Source organism: Hyperolius riggenbachi, chromosome 7, assembly GCF_040937935.1.
Source record: "Hyperolius riggenbachi isolate aHypRig1 chromosome 7, aHypRig1.pri, whole genome shotgun sequence".
NCBI classification, from domain to species: domain Eukaryota; kingdom Metazoa; phylum Chordata; class Amphibia; order Anura; family Hyperoliidae; genus Hyperolius; species Hyperolius riggenbachi.
In genome coordinates this window covers 115,720,931-115,740,394 of record NC_090652.1, presented here as the reverse complement: position 1 = coordinate 115,740,394, position 19,464 = coordinate 115,720,931, and the positions used below count along the sequence as shown (strand labels likewise).

General features: G+C 43.7%; 1 protein-coding gene across 1 annotated transcript in view; it reads right to left on the bottom strand.

Moving 5' to 3' along the window:
- The window catches only part of OTOA (otoancorin), a 253,400-nt gene that overhangs the window by 205,155 nt on the left and 28,781 nt on the right, over positions 1 to 19,464 (bottom strand). The window contains exons 3-6 of the mRNA XM_068247315.1: positions 17,304 to 17,539; positions 13,388 to 13,491; positions 2,444 to 2,550; positions 1,177 to 1,316 (exon numbers count right to left, since the gene is read on the bottom strand). Coding sequence (XP_068103416.1) covers positions 1,177 to 1,316; positions 2,444 to 2,550; positions 13,388 to 13,491; positions 17,304 to 17,539 — 587 coding nt within the window. The remainder of the gene's footprint in view (positions 1 to 1,176; positions 1,317 to 2,443; positions 2,551 to 13,387; positions 13,492 to 17,303; positions 17,540 to 19,464) is intronic.

The following is a 19,464-nucleotide window of genomic DNA, read 5'->3' as shown; positions in this document are numbered from 1 at the left end:
TAAACCCGGCATAGGCCAGACTTAATTCTAAAGCTAATAATTATTTTATTCTAAATGCATTGTAATTGGGGGGGGGGGGGGGGGGTATAAAATCCTGACATAATATTCAATACATTTTTGCATAAGTATTATTATTCATTTAGAAATTATATGTTCCCAAAGAACACTTTTTTTCCCTGAGAGCTGACTTTGCATTTTATTTACAACTGTTTTATACATGTTCTAATGTAAGCAAAAATGCTTTCTGATTGTTTGACTTTGTTCAGGAGAGCCTGCAGTGTCAGAGAAGTGTTTATTTACATTCCTCACTTGATACAATTAAATACAAGCTAACACTTTCTCCACTGGATGCATCCAGCTTTGCTGGCAGGGAACTTCTAAGTCCTGTGTGTAACCCTTTGAATGCTGTTCTAGTAAAATAAAAAATGCGGGTTGTATATAATATGCTGTAAATAATCTATTAAAGCAAAGAAGAAATGCTGGGTTTAATTCCACTTTAAGAAAGTTTAGATAGGAAAGCTCAAATGTCACAACTTCCGTTATTACACTAACATTTGGTTGTTTATATGTTTTTTGATTGTTTATATATTTTGATTAATATTTTAATGTACAGATTTTATAAAGGTTATACAAGAGTAAGACAAACTTTGAAGTACAGTTGATATTATCTTCTTGTTTTCATTGATATTGAAGTCCTGTTAAGTCTCCATATACTCATATCTCTCAGTTTCCCCTGTATTTAATATAACGTATGAAGAATAAATAAGAGAACTTTGGTTCAAGAAAATTCCAGTTTTTGGGTGTGTTTTGGAATATTGTTTACCTAGGGGTTGAACCGCACTACTTTTTATTCTATCAGTCCTTCCCCTGTATTCAGCCTACCTCTCAACTGCCATTTATATCCATTTTTATTTAACAATGAAGCTAGTACAGCTCCCTCTATTTACGCAGAGTGTGATCTCCTGAAAAACAGGCCTGCAGAACCTGACGCCGATCGGCGTTAGGCGGTCCTGGGGCTGCTGCCGCGGCCACGCCCGTCGGTGTGACGCGGTCGGCTAAAGGTTAACAGACCTCCCTGTATCTGTGTTCAGGCCATCATTAACTAACCTAACGATTTAGGCTATGAGCTAGAAATGTCAACATTTTCTATTGTAATATGCGACCATGCATATTTACCTGTATATAGTGGAAATGTTCCTCATATCGAAGCCCGATGAGTTAATGAGTTCCAGGAAGGCTTTAGCTAGCTCTTGTGTAATATCGTACACTGTATCCAGTTGCTTTGTGGCATTGTCATAACTAATGAACATGCGGATCTACAAACAGAATCAATAAACCAATCATGCTTTTGACAAATTTGATGCTTCAAAATGAAAATGAATGTTAAGACCACTTCTTGTTGACTACAAAATATTAGTTGTCATGTTTTAAAGTACAGTGAGGGACAGAAGTATTTGATCCACTGCTGATTTTGCTTGTTTGCCCTCTGACCAAGAAATGACCAGTCTACAGTATTATAGTATTGCTTTATTATAGGTTTATTGTAGCTGCAAGATACAGAATAACAAAAAAAGACAAAAAATTAAAAATCCAGTTTCCCAAAGTCAGATTTTAATGTGCATTGCAATGAGTGAAATAAGTATTTGATCCCCTATTAAAAGATGACGTACTTAGTGGCAAAACCCTTGTTGTCAACCACAGAGGTAAGATGTTTCTTGTAATTGACCGCCAAGTTTGCTCATACAGTCATGGCCAAAATTGTTGGCACACCAGAAATTAGCGAGGGACCGGGAGAGGAGCCAGGAGGACACTGGGGGACCTTGCGAGCTATGGGGGGGGGGGGGGTCCCTGTTAAAGTAGTGCAGGATAGCAGTAGTAGAATATTGGTGAATTTACTGACATTCTACTACTTCATTCATATAGTAAAATATCAGTAATATTTACCAATATTTTGCCATGACCTAACTTCTTCCTACTCTCACAAAGAACCTTCCCCTGGTGGTGCCTAACACTTAGCCCTTTCTTGGTAGTGCCTAACCCTTAACACCTTGGGTGGGAAACTATCCTGAAATCCCCCATGGTAAGTTAACCTTAACCTCCTGTCCCCCTACTGCACCTAGCCTTAATACCACCCCCCCCCCCCCCGGTAAAATGGGGCCTATTCAGAAGGTCGCTCGCAATAGTAGTGGGCGCAGGGGCTGTCTGCTATGTGAACTGTGACTACAAGCGCAGGCTATTTCTAGCCACAGTTTGCATAGCAGGTGGTCCCTGCACCCCCCATAATAGCGGGCACCCTTTTAAACAGGATGCCGCCAGTGCCCATTTCAACTGCTCCATCCCGGGTCAAATGTAACTAAGCCTTCAATACATTTATTTCCAAGACTGTTGAGCTGATCTGCTGAATTGAATAAAAATAGAAACTAAATATTTTCCACTGACTTACCTCATTGATATTTATTTTCTTGATTTCATCCAGCGGTAGGAGAACCATATATCGGCCCAGTATCCAGAGACTTTCTGCAGTCACCCATGATACGGATCCATTAGCTTCTGCATATAGATAAGTACATTAGAAAATACTACAAGGACATTTTTAAAAAATCCTGTGAAATATAAGATGTATTCTCACCTTGCTAGTTTCATTTTCACTAGTACCCTGATGAACTTGTGACCTCTGTCTGTTCTGCTCTTAGAAAGCCCACTGACAGCTGTAGGTTCCAGCACAGTGATCCTCAACAAAAGTGGCTACCAAGACCAGTAAATAAGGTCACCAAAACAGAAATAAATGCTGCAGCAGCCATTTTTGAAAAGGATCAGCGTACTGGGACGCTGACAGGGGTGCATCCTAGGAATGGAGTGATGTTGAATCAAAACATCAGGGGACCAGCTGGCAACATCACTTCTTTAGATTTGTTCCCATTTGAATGGAGTTTTGCTGTAAAGGCACATTTATAGTCTGAACTCCTAGCCAATCCAATGGTGGGGGAGTGGAGAGGTTAAGTGCATACATGAAATAAAGGCTCCTGCAAAAAAAAGGGCGCAAGGATTGCCGCTAGTAAAATATCACTAAGGTTAGCGATATTGTACTAGTGAATTTAGATTTACCGATATTTTATTATAGCTAAACCTAACCCTACTCTCACACAGAACCCTCCCAGGTGGTGCCTAACCCTAATTACCCCCTACGGTGGTCCTAAACCTAACCCCCCTGGTGACTCCTAATCCTAAATTCCCTCCTAAAGCTACCCCCCTCTTCCGCAAGGCTGCGATATGCGGCTATGAAGTTAAATTTCGGCACCCAGAGATGCCCGATTAGCGGCAAGAGTGCCCATTTGTTGCAGAGGGGCTTTGCGGAAAAAATGGCTTGCGGATGAAACGGTATCCCATGTAATAATCACATGGTAAAAGCATTTATTTCTAGAAAATTTAACGCCAGGAAGGGTCAGATAAAACTAGTCAGATCACAAGGCTGCCATAAAACACAGATGGATGATATTAAAGTGAACTAACAAAAAGGGGGGTATCCAAAGTGCACTGGATTATATGAGATAATTGTACACTCAACTTTGCGTTAACTAGAGAAATTAATAATTTCACAAAAGAAAGAAAAAAGCCTCTCCAATAGGCAATAATACAAATAATCTGTATTTATCGCTTAAATAACCATCAAGACCACAAATATGAGACATAGGAATAAAAAAGGGAATGTGGGGAAACGGGAAGATGTAAGTAGTGTGGGCGATTGTGTGGGCGATTGGAGTAAGATAATGGGGGGGGGGTTAAAAATCTATAATGGTTCTTTTACATTAGATAACGCGTGCACGAACCAGAATTCGTGCACGTATTATGATCTATGGCGTGACATCGGGAAGTTGCAGTTTGAAGCGTATCAGCAGCAGTAGTTCTAATTTACCCGGTGGGAAAACACAGACGCTGGACGATATGTGGTAACATTTACTGAATTTTAACATGTGCAAGGTAATGTTTGCCTCATTTCCCCATTTGCTGCATTTCATTTGTTGGAGATGATGGTTGTTGGATGTCATGTGTCGGAGGTAATGGTTGCTGCATGTCATGTTTCGGAGGTAATGGTTGTTGCATTTCATGTGTCGTAGGTAAGGGTTGTTGCATTTTATGTGTCGGAGGTAATGATTGTTGCATTTAATGTGTCGGAGGTGACGGTTTCTACACTTATTACTTGATGGTTAGCTGCATTTGCTACTTTGGGGTTACTGCTACAGCATTTGGCATTTGGGGGCTCATGATTACTAAATGGTATGCTAATAAATAGCATCAAAAAGTTTCTGCAGATTTATCGTCTGCACTTCCATGATGAAAATCTCCTGTTTCACATCATAGTGGACACTCTGTTTTCTTATGTGTTTGGGAAGAAGTTTCTTATGTGTTTGGGAAGAAATTCTGGCCCGCAGCCTTACTGTTACACTGTTACATTACAGTTAGCTCCGCCCATGTGACATCGTGGCCACGCCCATTTTTTGACGTGGCGCACTTTCGTAACCTCGCTTATTCACCCCGTCCCAGGTTGGGCCAATAAAAATCTGGTCACTGTAGCAATAGGAATCAGCCTGTACACACAGCCAGCAACACTAAGGCAGGGGACACACTTGTCTTTTATTTTTTCTGCACAGATTTTTCTGGATGCCCATTAATTATCAGTTCTTAGTTTTTCTATGCAGAAAACGTGTGCGAAAACAGTCAAGTGTACGTTCCTTGCCTAAAGCCAACAGAAGCATGAAAGAAAGGATTTGCAGGTGGGGAGATAGTGAAGGCATTTAGAACTAGTGGATAGAGTTGGGCCGAACTGTTCTGAAGCGAACAGTCCCTAGGAATGACCTCGGGGTCACTTCCATGTTCGGCAGCTTTCTCATTTCCGTGCAGACGCTTTCCCAGCGGCTGCACATCCTCGATCATTGGCTGGAAGCGCTCTGCGCATGACGTCACAAAGAGTGCTCCCAGCTGTGATTGAGGATGCGCAGCCGCCGGGAAAATCGTCTGTGCAGAAATGAGTAAGCTGCCGAACATGGAAGTGACCCCGAGGTCATTCCCCAGGGACTGTTCACTTTAGAACCATTCGGCCCAACACTACTGTTGGAGTGGAGAGGTGACATACAGAGGGTTAGGGAGCAGTGAGAGCAGACTTTAGGGCAGAGGTTTGTTTAGTTAGAAGGAAGGAGATTTGTTATACAGTGAGGGGTAGTGTGGTACTGTAGTAGGGAGATAAGATGTATAGAAGATATATTATTTGTACCCTAAAAAGAATGCCTGGCTGTAGAATTTTTTTTCAACCTCATCACATTTTATTTAAAGCAAACCTGAGATAACCCTTAAGGTTTGATACTTATGTAAGAAGAAGAGAGGCTCTAGATACTATAGTGCCTTCTCAATCCTCGCTGCTGCTCGTCCTTCCTGTGCTATTCCTGTTTAAACTTCCTGGATCTGCTAGCGGTTTGGTAATCTTCAGGGAGCCTTCAGAAGAGCTCATGTCCCTGAGTACTTACAAAGATGAGCGCATGAGGCTGGGCTTGCGGATGTGCTAGTCTTTGGCAGAACTCGGAAATGGGAGTACTTCCGAGGCTTCCCGAACACTACTGCTAGGCTATTTTACATAGTCCTACCGTAATGTCCTACCATATTATTATTATGTATTTATATAGCACTGACATCTTCTGCAGCATTTTATGTAGTACATAGTCATGTCATTGACTGTCCTCAGAAGAACTCAGAATCTAATCCTATCATGTCGTGCATGAAAAAAAGGCGCAAGCAAAAAAGGGCGTGGCTGGATAAAAAATTGGTGCAACTTGATAACGAAATCTCATTAATGAAAAAGTTTTCAAGTGGGTGTGAAGTGAAACTGAAAACATATTAACAAAAAGTTCAGTTTTAAAGCAGACGGAAATCAAAAGGAAAGATATTTACTTTAAAAACCAAGACATAATTCAAGAATACAGCTTAGCCTAACCTTTCTATCACACAGAACACTCCCCTGGTGGTGCCTAACCCCAACCACCGCCCTTATGGTGCCTAACTGTCACAGGAGCCCTAGTGGCTGACCGCACTTAGCCTTCTAAACAGTGCCAGCGCACAGATCGTGCGAACTCTGGTCGCAGTCAATGCGCAGGAACCGTTAAGAATTAGCCGCAGACAACTCAGAAGGGAGCCTGTGAGACACGGGTGATTACAACTTCACCCACTGGTTCAGAGTAAACTGCCACCACCGCGGTTACCATGGGACCGTGGAGCCCACTAACTGACTAGTCCTGCGAATAAAACGGTTAAACACACGATATTCTGTCTAGCCAACAACAAACAAACAGTAGCGTATCTTCAGAGACCCGGGATCAGTTCTGTGTGTGCTGATAAGCAGGGTAGCGGACAGTGAATGACTTGGAGAAAGTCGTTTATTCACGCAATATAAATAATTAATATATACAGACAATTATTAAAATCACAATTATTAAGACAGTAATAGCCAGTATAAAAAAATAAAAGAAGGGAGAAAAACTTATGGTTTGTGGAAATATGTCCTTTGTGGGAAAATCAGAAAGTTCAAGCAAAACGGTTTCAATCAAAGTTCAGCAGAATTCTTTGTTCCAGGTTACAGAAGATGGCCAATCAAGATGGCCGCCAGCACATGTTCCTTTGTTTCAGAGCTTCATTCAAAGTTCAGCAAAATGGCCACCAGCCCTATGTCCTCTGAGCTGGCAGCAGGATGTTCTCATATGGATGGAATGGGAGGACCCCTTTCCCAGGCAGCTTATTCACTTTTAATGGAGCTGAGATCAGAGGCGGGCTTCCAGAGTCGGCCCCCAGGCCGGACTATGGTAATCACATCTGGGCAGGGGCTTTAGCAACCTCATAATCATGACATGTTCCCTAGGCAGACCTGCGCGGCCGGCACACAAATAATAATTACATATTCTCGATCCCCAGAACCTACCGATTAATATGATATCAAACTTGGGCATGTTTGCATGCCCGGTTAAAAAACAGTGGAATTCCCAGAGTTCTGATTCTGCCAGTGGCCCCAATTTAATATCAAAATACTCACAAGATCCGGACCAGCAGAATGATATAACTTCCACAGCTCTCCGATGTATGGTACTTCTAAAACATGCATAAAGATCATAACTCTATGTTTCCCTATCCTGGCTGAATGGTTCCGCTACGTCTGCCCCCTGCTGGGATTAGCTTCCTTGGCTCTGAAAAGACTCCTGGTTTGTTAATTAACATCTGAGTGTTACCCCTCTGGCTTCATTAGCAAGTCAAAAGAGCCATCCAGCCTTTAGGATGGTGCTCTCTCTCTCTGCTAAGAAAATGACTTCAGCTGCCCCTACACACTCAACCCAGATTGTATCGATTTGAAGCGCAATCGATGCAGGGAATCGAGTGCGATCGCTTTTTCTTCACGGGCGGTTCCAGGACGCGCCTGCGGCCCCGCAACCGTCCGTGACAGCCCTCCCCCTTGTCTGCGGCTTAGCCACACCTCCGCAAGATGTGTGGCGGCGCCGCTAACCTGGCTGACGGGCCTCGAGTTGCTGGTACGGCGGGAAAACCTATTGGAGCCCGGGGCTCGGTTCCCCTGGACCGGTCGCGGTCTGCTACCCTCAGGGTTGACCCGACATGGACCGTTCTGGACAGGGCGTTTGCGCCACTGCAGTCGGACGTGGTGTCTGCCGGGACTGCTGACAACGGGCAGTGGGTTGGTTAGGTCAACAGCCAGCCCACGCAGGGTTCCCCTGCTAAGTGGCTGTGGACCTAAGGGAACCCCGCGGGAATCCCTGGACCTTCCCAGCTCCTGACAGACGGCACATGCCCTGCAGTAGTTTGCTACATCCCTGTTCATTCGGGGCCAATAAAACTGGTTCCGAATACCGGCAAGTGTCTTGCGGACACCCAAGTGCCCTGTCAGAGGATTACCATGTGCGGATTTCAGCACATGTCCCCTGAACGCACTCGGGACCACAAGCCATTTGGTATTCGCGTGGGATCTACCTGTAGGGGGCTGTACAGACTCACTGTACAGTCTCCCACCTTCCCAGTACACCTTGAAAGCGGCCCCGTCTGCGAGGGGCTCAGCAGCTTGCTGCCTGAGCACCTCCAGGCTTGGGTCACTTTGTAGTGCGGCTGAGAATACGGCGCTGTCAGTTTCAGCCAATTGGCTCATGTCACACGAGGCCAGCGGCTGAAAGGTCTCATCCCTGCGGTCAGAGGAGGGGGAGGAGGCCGGAACCCCCTCCACCTGTTCTGAGCTCGGGTTCTGAGCAGTGCAGCTGCGCGGTACTGCTAGCACAGGTACACTGTCAGAATGGCACAGACGGACATTACTCAAATCATCATTGCATGCAGTAATGACATTGACAGGTATAGACATTTTTTCATTACAGACAGGTTGTACAGTAAACTCAGGTACAGTTACAGCATCATCACAGCAGACAGTCTGTACATCAAACTCAGGTGCCTTTGAAGCAGGCACTATTGAACCTGGTACCCTTGAACTGGGCACATTCAGCCCGCCTCCCCCTGGTGCTCCCCCAAGTGTATAAAGTACCTGGTGGTGGGTGGAGAGTCCGTCTCCTTCCGTGAGCGACAAGGCGGTCGTGGCAGGTTCATAGTAGGACACAAGCTTGCCCAAATCAGTCCCCAGCAACACAGGGACTGGGAGATCCTTCATAACCCCAACAACCCTTTCGTGGATCCCTAATCCCCAATCCAGCTTCACTGTCGCGTGGGCTATGTGAAAAAGGGTGCCCTCTACTCCAGTAAGGGCAAGGGATCGGCTGGAGCTGATGCTCTCCTTTGGCACAAGATGTGAGTGAACTAACGTGATGTCAGCTCCGGTGTCTCGAAATCCGGTGACAACTTTGCCGTTCACTCTAACAAGTTGCTGCTGGTCGGTTCGGTCGCGGATTTCCTTTCCGCGTGCAAACAGGACAAAATCTGATGATCCAGGCTGTGGTTCGCTGGCGGGTTGCCTCTGCTGTGGGTGAGGTACAGGTGATGCAGATGATCCAGGTGCTGGTGGTGTCTGTCTCCGCTCCGGACAGTCGAATTTCATGTGTCCGGGCTGGCGGCAGTAGTGATAGGTGACCTCTCCAGGCGCTGCAGGCCTGGTGCAGCAGCTGCGCTGGGTGGCCTCTGTGGCGGACGGCTCACAGGGGCAGGAGGGTCTGCCGAGGTATTGGGCTGACCTCCTCTCCAGCTGGATGGGACAGTTCTGCGGGTATCAGCCACCCGGGTAGTTGCAAAAGTCTCAGCAAGGTCTGCAGCGACAGTGGCTGAAGCCGGCCTGCATTCTAACACAAACTGTCGTACATCAGCAGGGCAAATGTTCAGAAATTGTTCGAGGACTATCAAGTCCTCCAGGACGCCATAAGACCCTTTGGTGAGGCCTAGTGTCCACTGGCGGAGTGTGGTAAGCAAGCTGCTGACCACATCTCGGTACGAATCAGAAGACTTTTTCTGCCAGGCCCTGAACTTTTTCCGATAGGCTTCTGGCGTCAGCTGGTACTTAGTAATGATAGCGTCTTTTATAGCCGCATAATCATTATCCTTCTCCGCAGGCAATTCTGCGAAGGCATCAAGCGCTTTGTAGCGCAGCAAAGGTGTCAGATGTCTGGCCCACTGGTCTTGGGACAGACGATACTGACGGCATGCTTTTTCAAAAGACCGCAAAAACAAGTCAATGTCTGTGTCTTTTTCAATATTAGCAAATTTAAATTTTGCACTTACGGGTGGTGCAGCTCCTTCGGCAGGGAGGCTGGGCGGTGAACTCCGGCTGGCCTGTTGAACCTTTGCCATGTTGAGCTCATGCTGTCGTTGGCGCTCCCGTTCTCGCTCAGCGGCATCCCTCTCCGCGTGGCGTTCAGCAGCAGCAGCAGCTTGCCGCTCCCGTTCCTCCCGCATTTGGCGCTCTGTCCGCGCTTCTGCAGATTGGCGCTCCTCACGCATGTACTGCAGGTACTTGTCCTGGTCAGTGTCCATCAGCTTTTGTAATGCCTGCTGCATTAGCGGATCAGTACAAACGGACAGTCCAGTACTGGCCGGTTCCAGGCGAGTACTTTCAGAAACTCTGGGATTGGGGTCCATACTGACAGTCTCTGGCGTAACTGTTGCAACAGGGCCCGCAGGATGCTCAACCTCTGTACGCCTAGGATCTTCAGCCTCTGGTTCCCCTTGCCTTGAGTCAGATGGGGCAGCGTCTACCTCAGCAGACACATCCAGCTCCCGCAGTTGCTGGGTATCCCATCTGGACAAGTCTGCTATCAGGTCCTGTTGTTTCCTGCGGCCGACGTCAATGCCCCTCGCTTGGCAAAGATTTTGCAGGTCCGACAGGCACATGTTCTGGTAATTCCCGGACTTTTCCATGCCAAATAAAATAAAACTTTTGGGGAGGGGTACTGGCTACACAGTCTCTCTGTATATATAAAAAATATATTGCCTTCCAGCTACACCAACGAATTAGTTCATTTCTTGATAGCGCTAGCGCTATCTTAGATACTTTCAGCACAACACAGGTCCCAACCGCTGCCTAACACTGTCACAGGAGCCCTAGTGGCTGATCGCACTTAGCCTTCTAAACGGTGCCAGCGCACAGATTGTGCGAACTCTGGTCGCAGTCAATGCGCAGGAACCGTTAAGAATTAGCCGCAGACAACTCAGAAGGGAGCCTGTGAGACACGGGTGATTACAACTTCACCCACTGGTTCAGAGTAAACTGCCACCACCGCGGTTACCATGGGACCGTGGAGCCCACTAACTGACTAGTCCTGCGAATAAAACGGTTAAACACACAATATTCTGTCTAGCCAACAACAAACAAACAGTAGCGTATCTTCAGAGACCCGGGATCAGTTCTGTGTGTGCTGATAAGCAGGGTAGCGGACAGTGAATGACTTGGAGAAAGTCGTTTATTCACGCAATATAAATAATTAATATATACAGACAATTATTAAAATCACAATTATTAAGACAGTAATAGCCAGTATAAAAAAATAAAAGAAGGGAGAAAAACTTATGGTTTGTGGAAATATGTCCTTTGTGGGAAAATCAGAAAGTTCAAGCAAAACGGTTTCAATCAAAGTTCAGCAGAATTCTTTGTTCCAGGTTACAGAAGATGGCCAATCAAGATGGCCGCCAGCACATGTTCCTTTGTTTCAGAGCTTCATTCAAAGTTCAGCAAAATGGCCACCAGCCCTATGTCCTCTGAGCTGGCAGCAGGATGTTCTCATATGGATGGAATGGGAGGACCCCTTTCCCAGGCAGCTTATTCACTTTTAATGGAGCTGAGATCAGAGGCGGGCTTCCAGAGTCGGCCCCCAGGCCGGACTATGGTAATCACATCTGGGCAGGGGCTTTAGCAACCTCATAATCATGACATGTTCCCTAGGCAGACCTGCGCGGCCGGCACACAAATAATAATTACATATTCTCGATCCCCAGAACCTACCGATTAATATGATATCAAACTTGGGCATGTTTGCATGCCCGGTTAAAAAACAGTGGAATTCCCAGAGTTCTGATTCTGCCAGTGGCCCCAATTTAATATCAAAATACTCACAAGATCCGGACCAGCAGAATGATATAACTTCCACAGCTCTCCGATGTATGGTACTTCTAAAACATGCATAAAGATCATAACTCTATGTTTCCCTATCCTGGCTGAATGGTTCCGCTACGTCTGCCCCCTGCTGGGATTAGCTTCCTTGGCTCTGAAAAGACTCCTGGTTTGTTAATTAACATCTGAGTGTTACCCCTCTGGCTTCATTAGCAAGTCAAAAGAGCCATCCAGCCTTTAGGATGGTGCTCTCTCTCTCTGCTAAGAAAATGACTTCAGCTGCCCCTACACACTCAACCCAGATTGTATCGATTTGAAGCGCAATCGATGCAGGGAATCGAGTGCGATCGCTTTTTCTTCACGGGCGGTTCCAGGACGCGCCTGCGGCCCCGCAACCGTCCGTGACACTAACCCTAACCACTCCCCCAGTGGTGCCTAACCCTAACCACCGCCCTGGTGGTGCCTAACCCTAACCCCCCCCCCCCGGTGGTGCCTAACCCTAACCTCCCCCCCCCCCCCCAGTGGTGCCTAACCCTTACCACCACCCCTCACAAAAACTCTTACACACATAGAAACGATAATACAGGGTGGGCCATTTATATGGATACACCTTAATAAAATGGGAATGGTCGGTGATATTAACTTCTTGTTTGTGGCACATTAGTATACGTGAGTGGGGAAACTTTTAAAGATGGGTGGTGACCATGGTGGCCATTTTTAAGTTGGCCATTTTGAATCCAACTTTTGTTTTTTCAATAGGAAGAGGGTCGTGTGACACATCAAACTTATTGGGAATTTCACAAGAAAAACAATGGTGTGCTTGGTTTTAAAGTAACTTTATTCTTTCATGAGTTATTTACAAGTTTCTGACCACTTATAAACTGTGTTCAATGTGTTGCCCATTGTGTTGGATTGTCAATGCAACCCTCTTCTCCCACTCTTTACACACTGATAGCAACACCGCAGGAGAAATGCTAACACAGGCTTTCAGTATCCGTAGATGGATCACTACCTAATCACTACCATAGTCATAGGCAAACTTTGTAGGAAACCAAGGAACATATCTAGACCGCTATCCAGGCTGCACACCCCAGCCCTTTAACCCCAGTTAATTACATAGAGGCCAGCAGGGGGCCCTAACCATAATAAACATATTACCTGGCTATAATATCAGGTGTCTATTGATGTTTACCCCTACATGCATTAGTCCCACATCAACACTCCATTATTGATGCAATGACTGGGAACCTCTTCTGTAAATAATAGGGCCAGTGGAGCCAGTATAGATCATGTATTAGGCTAGGGATGCAGTAGCTGTAGGGTTCCCTGTGACAGCAGGAGCGCAACAGATCAGTAAAGCAGCGCTGTACTTTATCCTTGCATTGCTTCACATACAGTGAAGCATACAGTCAATCAAAAGTATGCTTTAACATCACTGCTAATGTGGGGTGTTTTTGGTTATGCACTGCATTCAGTGCATTACAATGCTGCACACCATCAGGGCCGGCGCTACCATTAAGGCAAGGGGGGAAATTGCCCCCAGGCCTCAGAGCCCAGTGGGGCCCCCCAAGCCTGACTTATCTTCACAATTTAAAACTTTACATTTTCTGGCTGGGCTGCCAGGTACCGCGGCCGTTAGCTGGGCAGGCAGGGGAAGGAGAAAAGGCCCCCCGCACGATATGCAGAGTGATGCCAGCGGAAGTGATAGGTGGTGCATTGCAGTGCGGCAAGCATATTGTGCTTGTCAAGAGAGACCTTTCAAACCCCCCCCCCGCCCCCTTTAAAACCCTGTGTAACCCCGACACTCACCGATTGCTGAGTAGGAGTTTTGCAGGATCTGAGTCATCCAGTCATACAGAGCTCTCTGGTTAGTAGCTGTTATTCTATCATACAGATCTCTAAACACAGATGACCTAGAAAAAGAATGATGGAGAGGCCGAGTCATTATTCTTCTCAGACATCTATACGCTGAATGAGAAAAGTAAATAAAGGATGTCATTTAAAAAAAAAGAAAGCTATGGCATTAATCATTTTCACTGCCTTTCGCTTCTTTGTGTTGTCCCAATACCCTCTCGACTTTCATTTGAAATCTAAGTTTAAAGAGTAACTCTAAAAACTGAAATTGGGACAGTGGTGCTTTCAATTTAGCAATGCTGAATTCCAACAGCCTATTATCTTTAGATATCCTTCTTTTAAAGAGGACCTGAACTCAGAACTTCCTCCCTGCTCTAAAACATTTCTTTGTTACAGCTGATACAAATCCTGAAATAAATCTGCACTGTTTCTACTTCCTGCTTTCATGGAAGGAGACATATTGTTAGCCTTCTGTGCTTTCAAATTAGCTTATGTGACTTATCTGCCATGGCAGTCAGGTGACATAGGCGGGGAGATCAAATGAGGGGGGATTATACACAGATGGGCATAGGTAGGGGTTAGTGTTAAGCATTAACAGGGCATACCAATAATAGCACTGTGAAGAAAAATTGGTGCAATATGACAGTAATGAGCATGAAATAATGGTAATAGAATAATGGTAATTTTACCGATATTCTATATCCACTATAGTAGAATATTGGTAATTTAACCAATATTCTGCTATCACCCACTATGTCCTTAATCTCATCTGAACCTTCCGCTATTTATGCCTTACCCTAACCACCCCTCAACTACTCCTAACCCTAATCTCCCATCACCTACTCCCAACACTAACCAGTCCCTATCTAAAAGAACTGCAAAAAAAACATAGGCGCACCTTGAGAATAATGGATTGCTGTGCATCCTGTTTGTTATCAAATGACCTATATGTGATCTAATTTTAATCATAATAAGTTGTAGAATACATTTTGATGTGTCTTATAGCTTGGGACTCTATCACATAAAAAATAGGTAGGAACAAACTCAATCCATCATGGGGGGAAAAAATGTAATTTTTAAAGTTATGATCAAGCTGTGGAAAGTTTCAGCAAAGCTACACGAGTCGGTACCTTACAAAACACACACTTTTGAATAGCTGTGGTTGCTAGCTTTCCAAAATAGTGACTTTTGTGGCCTTTTTTCTGATGTCCTGGCTCTTCTGGGGCAATGCACACACATTACTTGACAGGCAGCCTATTGGGCCAATAAAAGTGCTGGGATCACATTCACATCCATGAAAGCCAATGGGCGGGGCGGGTTCAGTGGAGTGATTGTTACTTAGGAGTAAGCGTAAGTTACCAGCGCATTACCGCAACATAGCGTGCGCTGAGCCTACACTCCTCTCATTAAGCTGCACTGCTTTAGCAGCAGAGCTTGATGAATTAAGCCTAAAGAATGGCGCTGTGACAATAAGTGCCCAAAAAATGGCCTACAAAAAAGCCATAGGCGCATAATGGATTGCTGTGCATAAAATGAATGTGACCTAATTTTAATCATAATGGGCTTGATTCACAAAAGAGTGCTACCTGTTAGCACAGGCATTTTCGCGTGAATTTTCGCATTGCACGCGATAGCAAATTTTTGCACGAAACGATAACGTTTTTGCGCGCAAATGCGAATTTTCCCGCAAAATCGATATCATTTTCGCGCAAAAATTCGCGTTTGCGCGTGAAAACATTATCCTTTCACGCGAAAATTCACAATCGCGCGCAATGCGAAAATTCGCGTGAAAACGCCATGCTAACAGTTACCACTCTTTTGTGAATCAAGCCCAATGAGTTGTAGAATACATATTGATGTGTCTTATGGCGGCCATACATGCTGGATAAATCTTTATATTCGATCTAACGGAATAATCGAACTAAATTATCTAATCGAAAAAAATTAAAAATTGTACTATGTATGGCCACCTTTTCAGCTTGGAACCCTGTTACCTAAAAATAAGGTAGGGACAAACCCAATCCCTTCATTAAAAAATTTCAAAATTATGATCAAACTTGAGAAAGTTTCAGCAAAACTACACGAGTTGGTAGCTTACAAAATACCCACTTTTGAATAGCCTTGGTTATTAGCTTTCCACAATAGTGACATTGTGGCCTTTTTCTGATATCCTGATTTTTTTGGGGCTATGCAAACAAGAAATGGTGCTGTAACAATGAGTGCAAAAAAAATGGCCTGCAAAAAACCATAGGCGCACCTTGAGAGCAATGGATTGTTGTGCATCCATTTTGTTATCAAATGACGTATATGTGACCTAATTTTAATCATAATGAATTGTACAATACATTTTAATGAGTCTTATAGCTTGAATCCCTGTCACACAAAAAATAAGTAGAGACAAACTCAATCCATCATGAAAAAATAATGTCACTTTTAAAGTTATGATCAAACTTGGGAAAGATTCAGCAAAAGTACACGAGTCGATAGCTTACAAAACTCCCACTTTTGAATAGCCCTGGTTTTTAGCTTTCCATAATAGTGACATTTGTGGCCTTTTCTGCTTTCCAGACTCTTCTGGGACTATGCAAAAAAATATGGCACTAAAATGCTTTGTGGGAAGATTTGGCCTGTACAAAGCTACAAAGACACTTTGGAGACTAGCATTCAACTGAGTGATATGTGGTATTATTTTAACCGTGATAAGTTGTAGAATGGATTTTAAGGTGTTTTAGCGTTGAGGCCTATGTGTTGGGAATTCTTTTTAGTGACAAGCTGTGACATACTGAATCAAAAGCAATAAAATGTTTATTTTTATACATATTGTACTAAAATAAAAAAACTTAAAGTGACACAATTTTAAATTGCGTATTATAGACTACATCAATTGTTACCTTAGGGACTTAACTTTTTAAATATGTATGCCATGAGGGTATATGATAATTTCGCAAATAAGGGCTTGCATTTACTGTTAGGGTACAATGAGAAAACAAAAAACACAATATAGAAAAAATACACCTTTATTTCCAATTAATATATTATCCCCATACACTGCACTAAGTGCATAAATTAAATGTTTAAAGCAATAACATTTTTATTTTTGTACATTCTGCACTAAAATAAAAAGCTTGTAAAAAACAAACAAGTCACAGAATTTAAAATAGAATACATCAATTGTTACCTAAGGGACTCAACTTTTTAAATATGTATGCCATGAGGGTATATTACTGTTAATTTTGCAAATAAGGGCTTGCAATTACTGTTAGGGTACAACGAGAAAACAAGAAACACAATATAGAAAAGAGACAACTTTATTTCCAAATAATATATTATCCCCATACATTGAACTAGGGACATCCCCATACATTGCACTAGGGACATAAGTTAAATGTTGGGATAGCCAGGACAAATGGGAAAATAAAATGTGTAGGTTTTATCTATGGCAGCATTGTTTATTTTAAATACTAGTGTATAAAAATGGAGAAATAGTGTATTTTTTATTTGTTTCCCTCTTCTTTCCCTTTAAATGCCTAGAGAATCAATGATGAAATGTGAAAATAGCTTGGGGTTAAAACATTAAGCAGACTTCAAAACCTGAGAAAGATATATAACAGATTTGCTTGACTGTTATTCATATCTATTCAAAGATAAAATGTATGTTATAAGTACACCTATCTTTTAAGTCATATATACTGTACACTGGGACACGTGCTGATTGCTTCCCATAGTCTTCCAGTCCATGACAGGAAATTCCCAATAAGGGCATGGGGGTGAAATATAGGTAAAATCTTCACCACGTACAGGAACATATTGGGAATGTGTATGGCCATTTCCCATGGCTGCATAGTTATTTGACAATACGCATTTTACTTACAGGTTTCGGAAGGTGTCATCTGATAATTCAGTTGGCAATTTTGCTATCAGTTCAGTTTCCAGGTACATCTCTCCATACATGCGTAGGACCTGTCCCAATGTTTCTACACAATCTGCTGAATTCAGAGCTGTAAGACATTTCTGGTAGGTCAGCAGGAATACCGTCCGATTTCCTATAGGACACTGGAATACCCCATCTCTCATGCTTTCAAAATTCAGAGAAATCCCTGTTGTGTCCTGGAATGACAGCAAGCACAGAGAAACCTTATCACTGGAACTATAATTCCAACATACAGAGGCTCTGGCAAAGCATAAAGTCTTCCAGACAGTTGCTGGAAATGTTAGTAATTGATTTTCATGAGAATCAGGGCATATCTGTATGGAAAATTGACAATGCAGATGAGGTAGAAGGATCTGCGAGTACAAAAAACCTTCCCATTAAAATAGTTAGACTTAAACACGCCCTATACAAATCGATTTGTAACCGATTGAGAAAGAATTTGATTTCTCTTTTCGATCAAAATGCTACGGTTTTATTAGAACAAAAGAGAGTAGCGCTGGATTAATTTCAGATCAATGTATAATCAATTTCAGATCAATCTATAATCTGCTTTATTCGTATGACGCCAGGAATCTCTCCTGAAGAAGTGAATGCTATTGATAAGATGTTTTATGAAACGAGTTGAGAAATACAATTGTCTTGGCTCAAAAAAAATCTATTTAATAAGAAATCATTTAAATACAAAGATACAGGCAATTTGTCTCCTTGGGGGACTCTGAGTGTGGAGAACCTTTTCCCCCTATAAGCAGGGAGACTCATCCTGTATCATCTCTCACTCTAACAACAATAACAATAACATTTCTATAGCGTTTTGTCCCATAGGACTCAAAGCGCTCTATAATTGTGACTGAGACAGTTTATAAAAGTTTGATGATTGTCCAAACTCATATACAGTATCATGTGCTTCCTCTCGTCCAGTATATAATATACTGATTTTTTTAAGTGTCGATGTAATATGTGTTGGTATATATATTAATGAAATAATATATATTGATGACAGGGCCGGAGCTACCATAGGAAAAATGGGCAATTTTCCCAGGGCCCCAGAGCCTGCAGGAGCCCCCAAGGTGTCCCTCCCCCCTCTTAACTGTTGTTCCCCAGGGACTCTGCAGAGTCTGTTAAGTTGGGAGGCTATTGGGGGAGGGTCAGCAGCCAGCTCATGGGCCCAGGAGGGAAATTTGGCTGCAACAAAGGGCCTCTAATGACGCTTTTTGTTTGGAGGTGTCTGTTGGGGGCCCCCCTAGGCTAATTTTGCCCTAGGGCCCAATTGTTACTTGAACCGGCCCTGATTAATGAAATAATCGATTTGAATCATTAGACGACCTGTCTTTTGCATGCCTGATTGGCCCCCCTTATTTATAAAAGATGACTCTTGCCCCTAAAAAGTCCCATTCGATCCTACCAATTGTTCAAAAACTTAGGGAACATGTCATCTGCACTTGGCTTACATTGGACACACTGCTACTAGTGTCAGAATACTGCACAATAGGGCAGAAGATAAAGACCTTAGGGCAGTGGTTCCCAATCGAAGGCCCGCGGGCCGAATGCACCCTCCTGAGGCTTTTTCACCGGCCCCCCACTCTCAAAATCTATTACTTATAAATGCGGCCCCCTGCATCTTTAAATATAGGTGACCCACATTTAGAATAGCAATGCTGGCACCACCCATCCACATGGGTCCAATTGGATTGCAGGTTGTCACCTGGGTATGCTTCACTGTTTATAGCAAAGATGTTCTTCGGACGCCACATGAAATGAATAGCTGCTTCTCCTCCGGAGGAATTCTCCTCTGTGTTGCAGGACATACTATCTGCACATGCTGTGTTGGGGGCATACATCAGATTTGGTTAAATGGGAGACATAAGGGCTGCACATGTTAACAGGTAATAGTTTACACTTCCTAATGTAATGTATTCTACATTTTATGTATACTCCGTCCCCCCAGCAGTCTGAAGTATGTTGACCCGGCCCTTGACCGAAAAAGTTTGGGGACCCCTGCTTTAGGAACACTGTGTAGGTCCCTTTGGCACATTTCAAAGTGTTCTTTTGCATGTTTATGTCCATATTTTTAGTCATCTATATATAACGTTTTATAAGATCT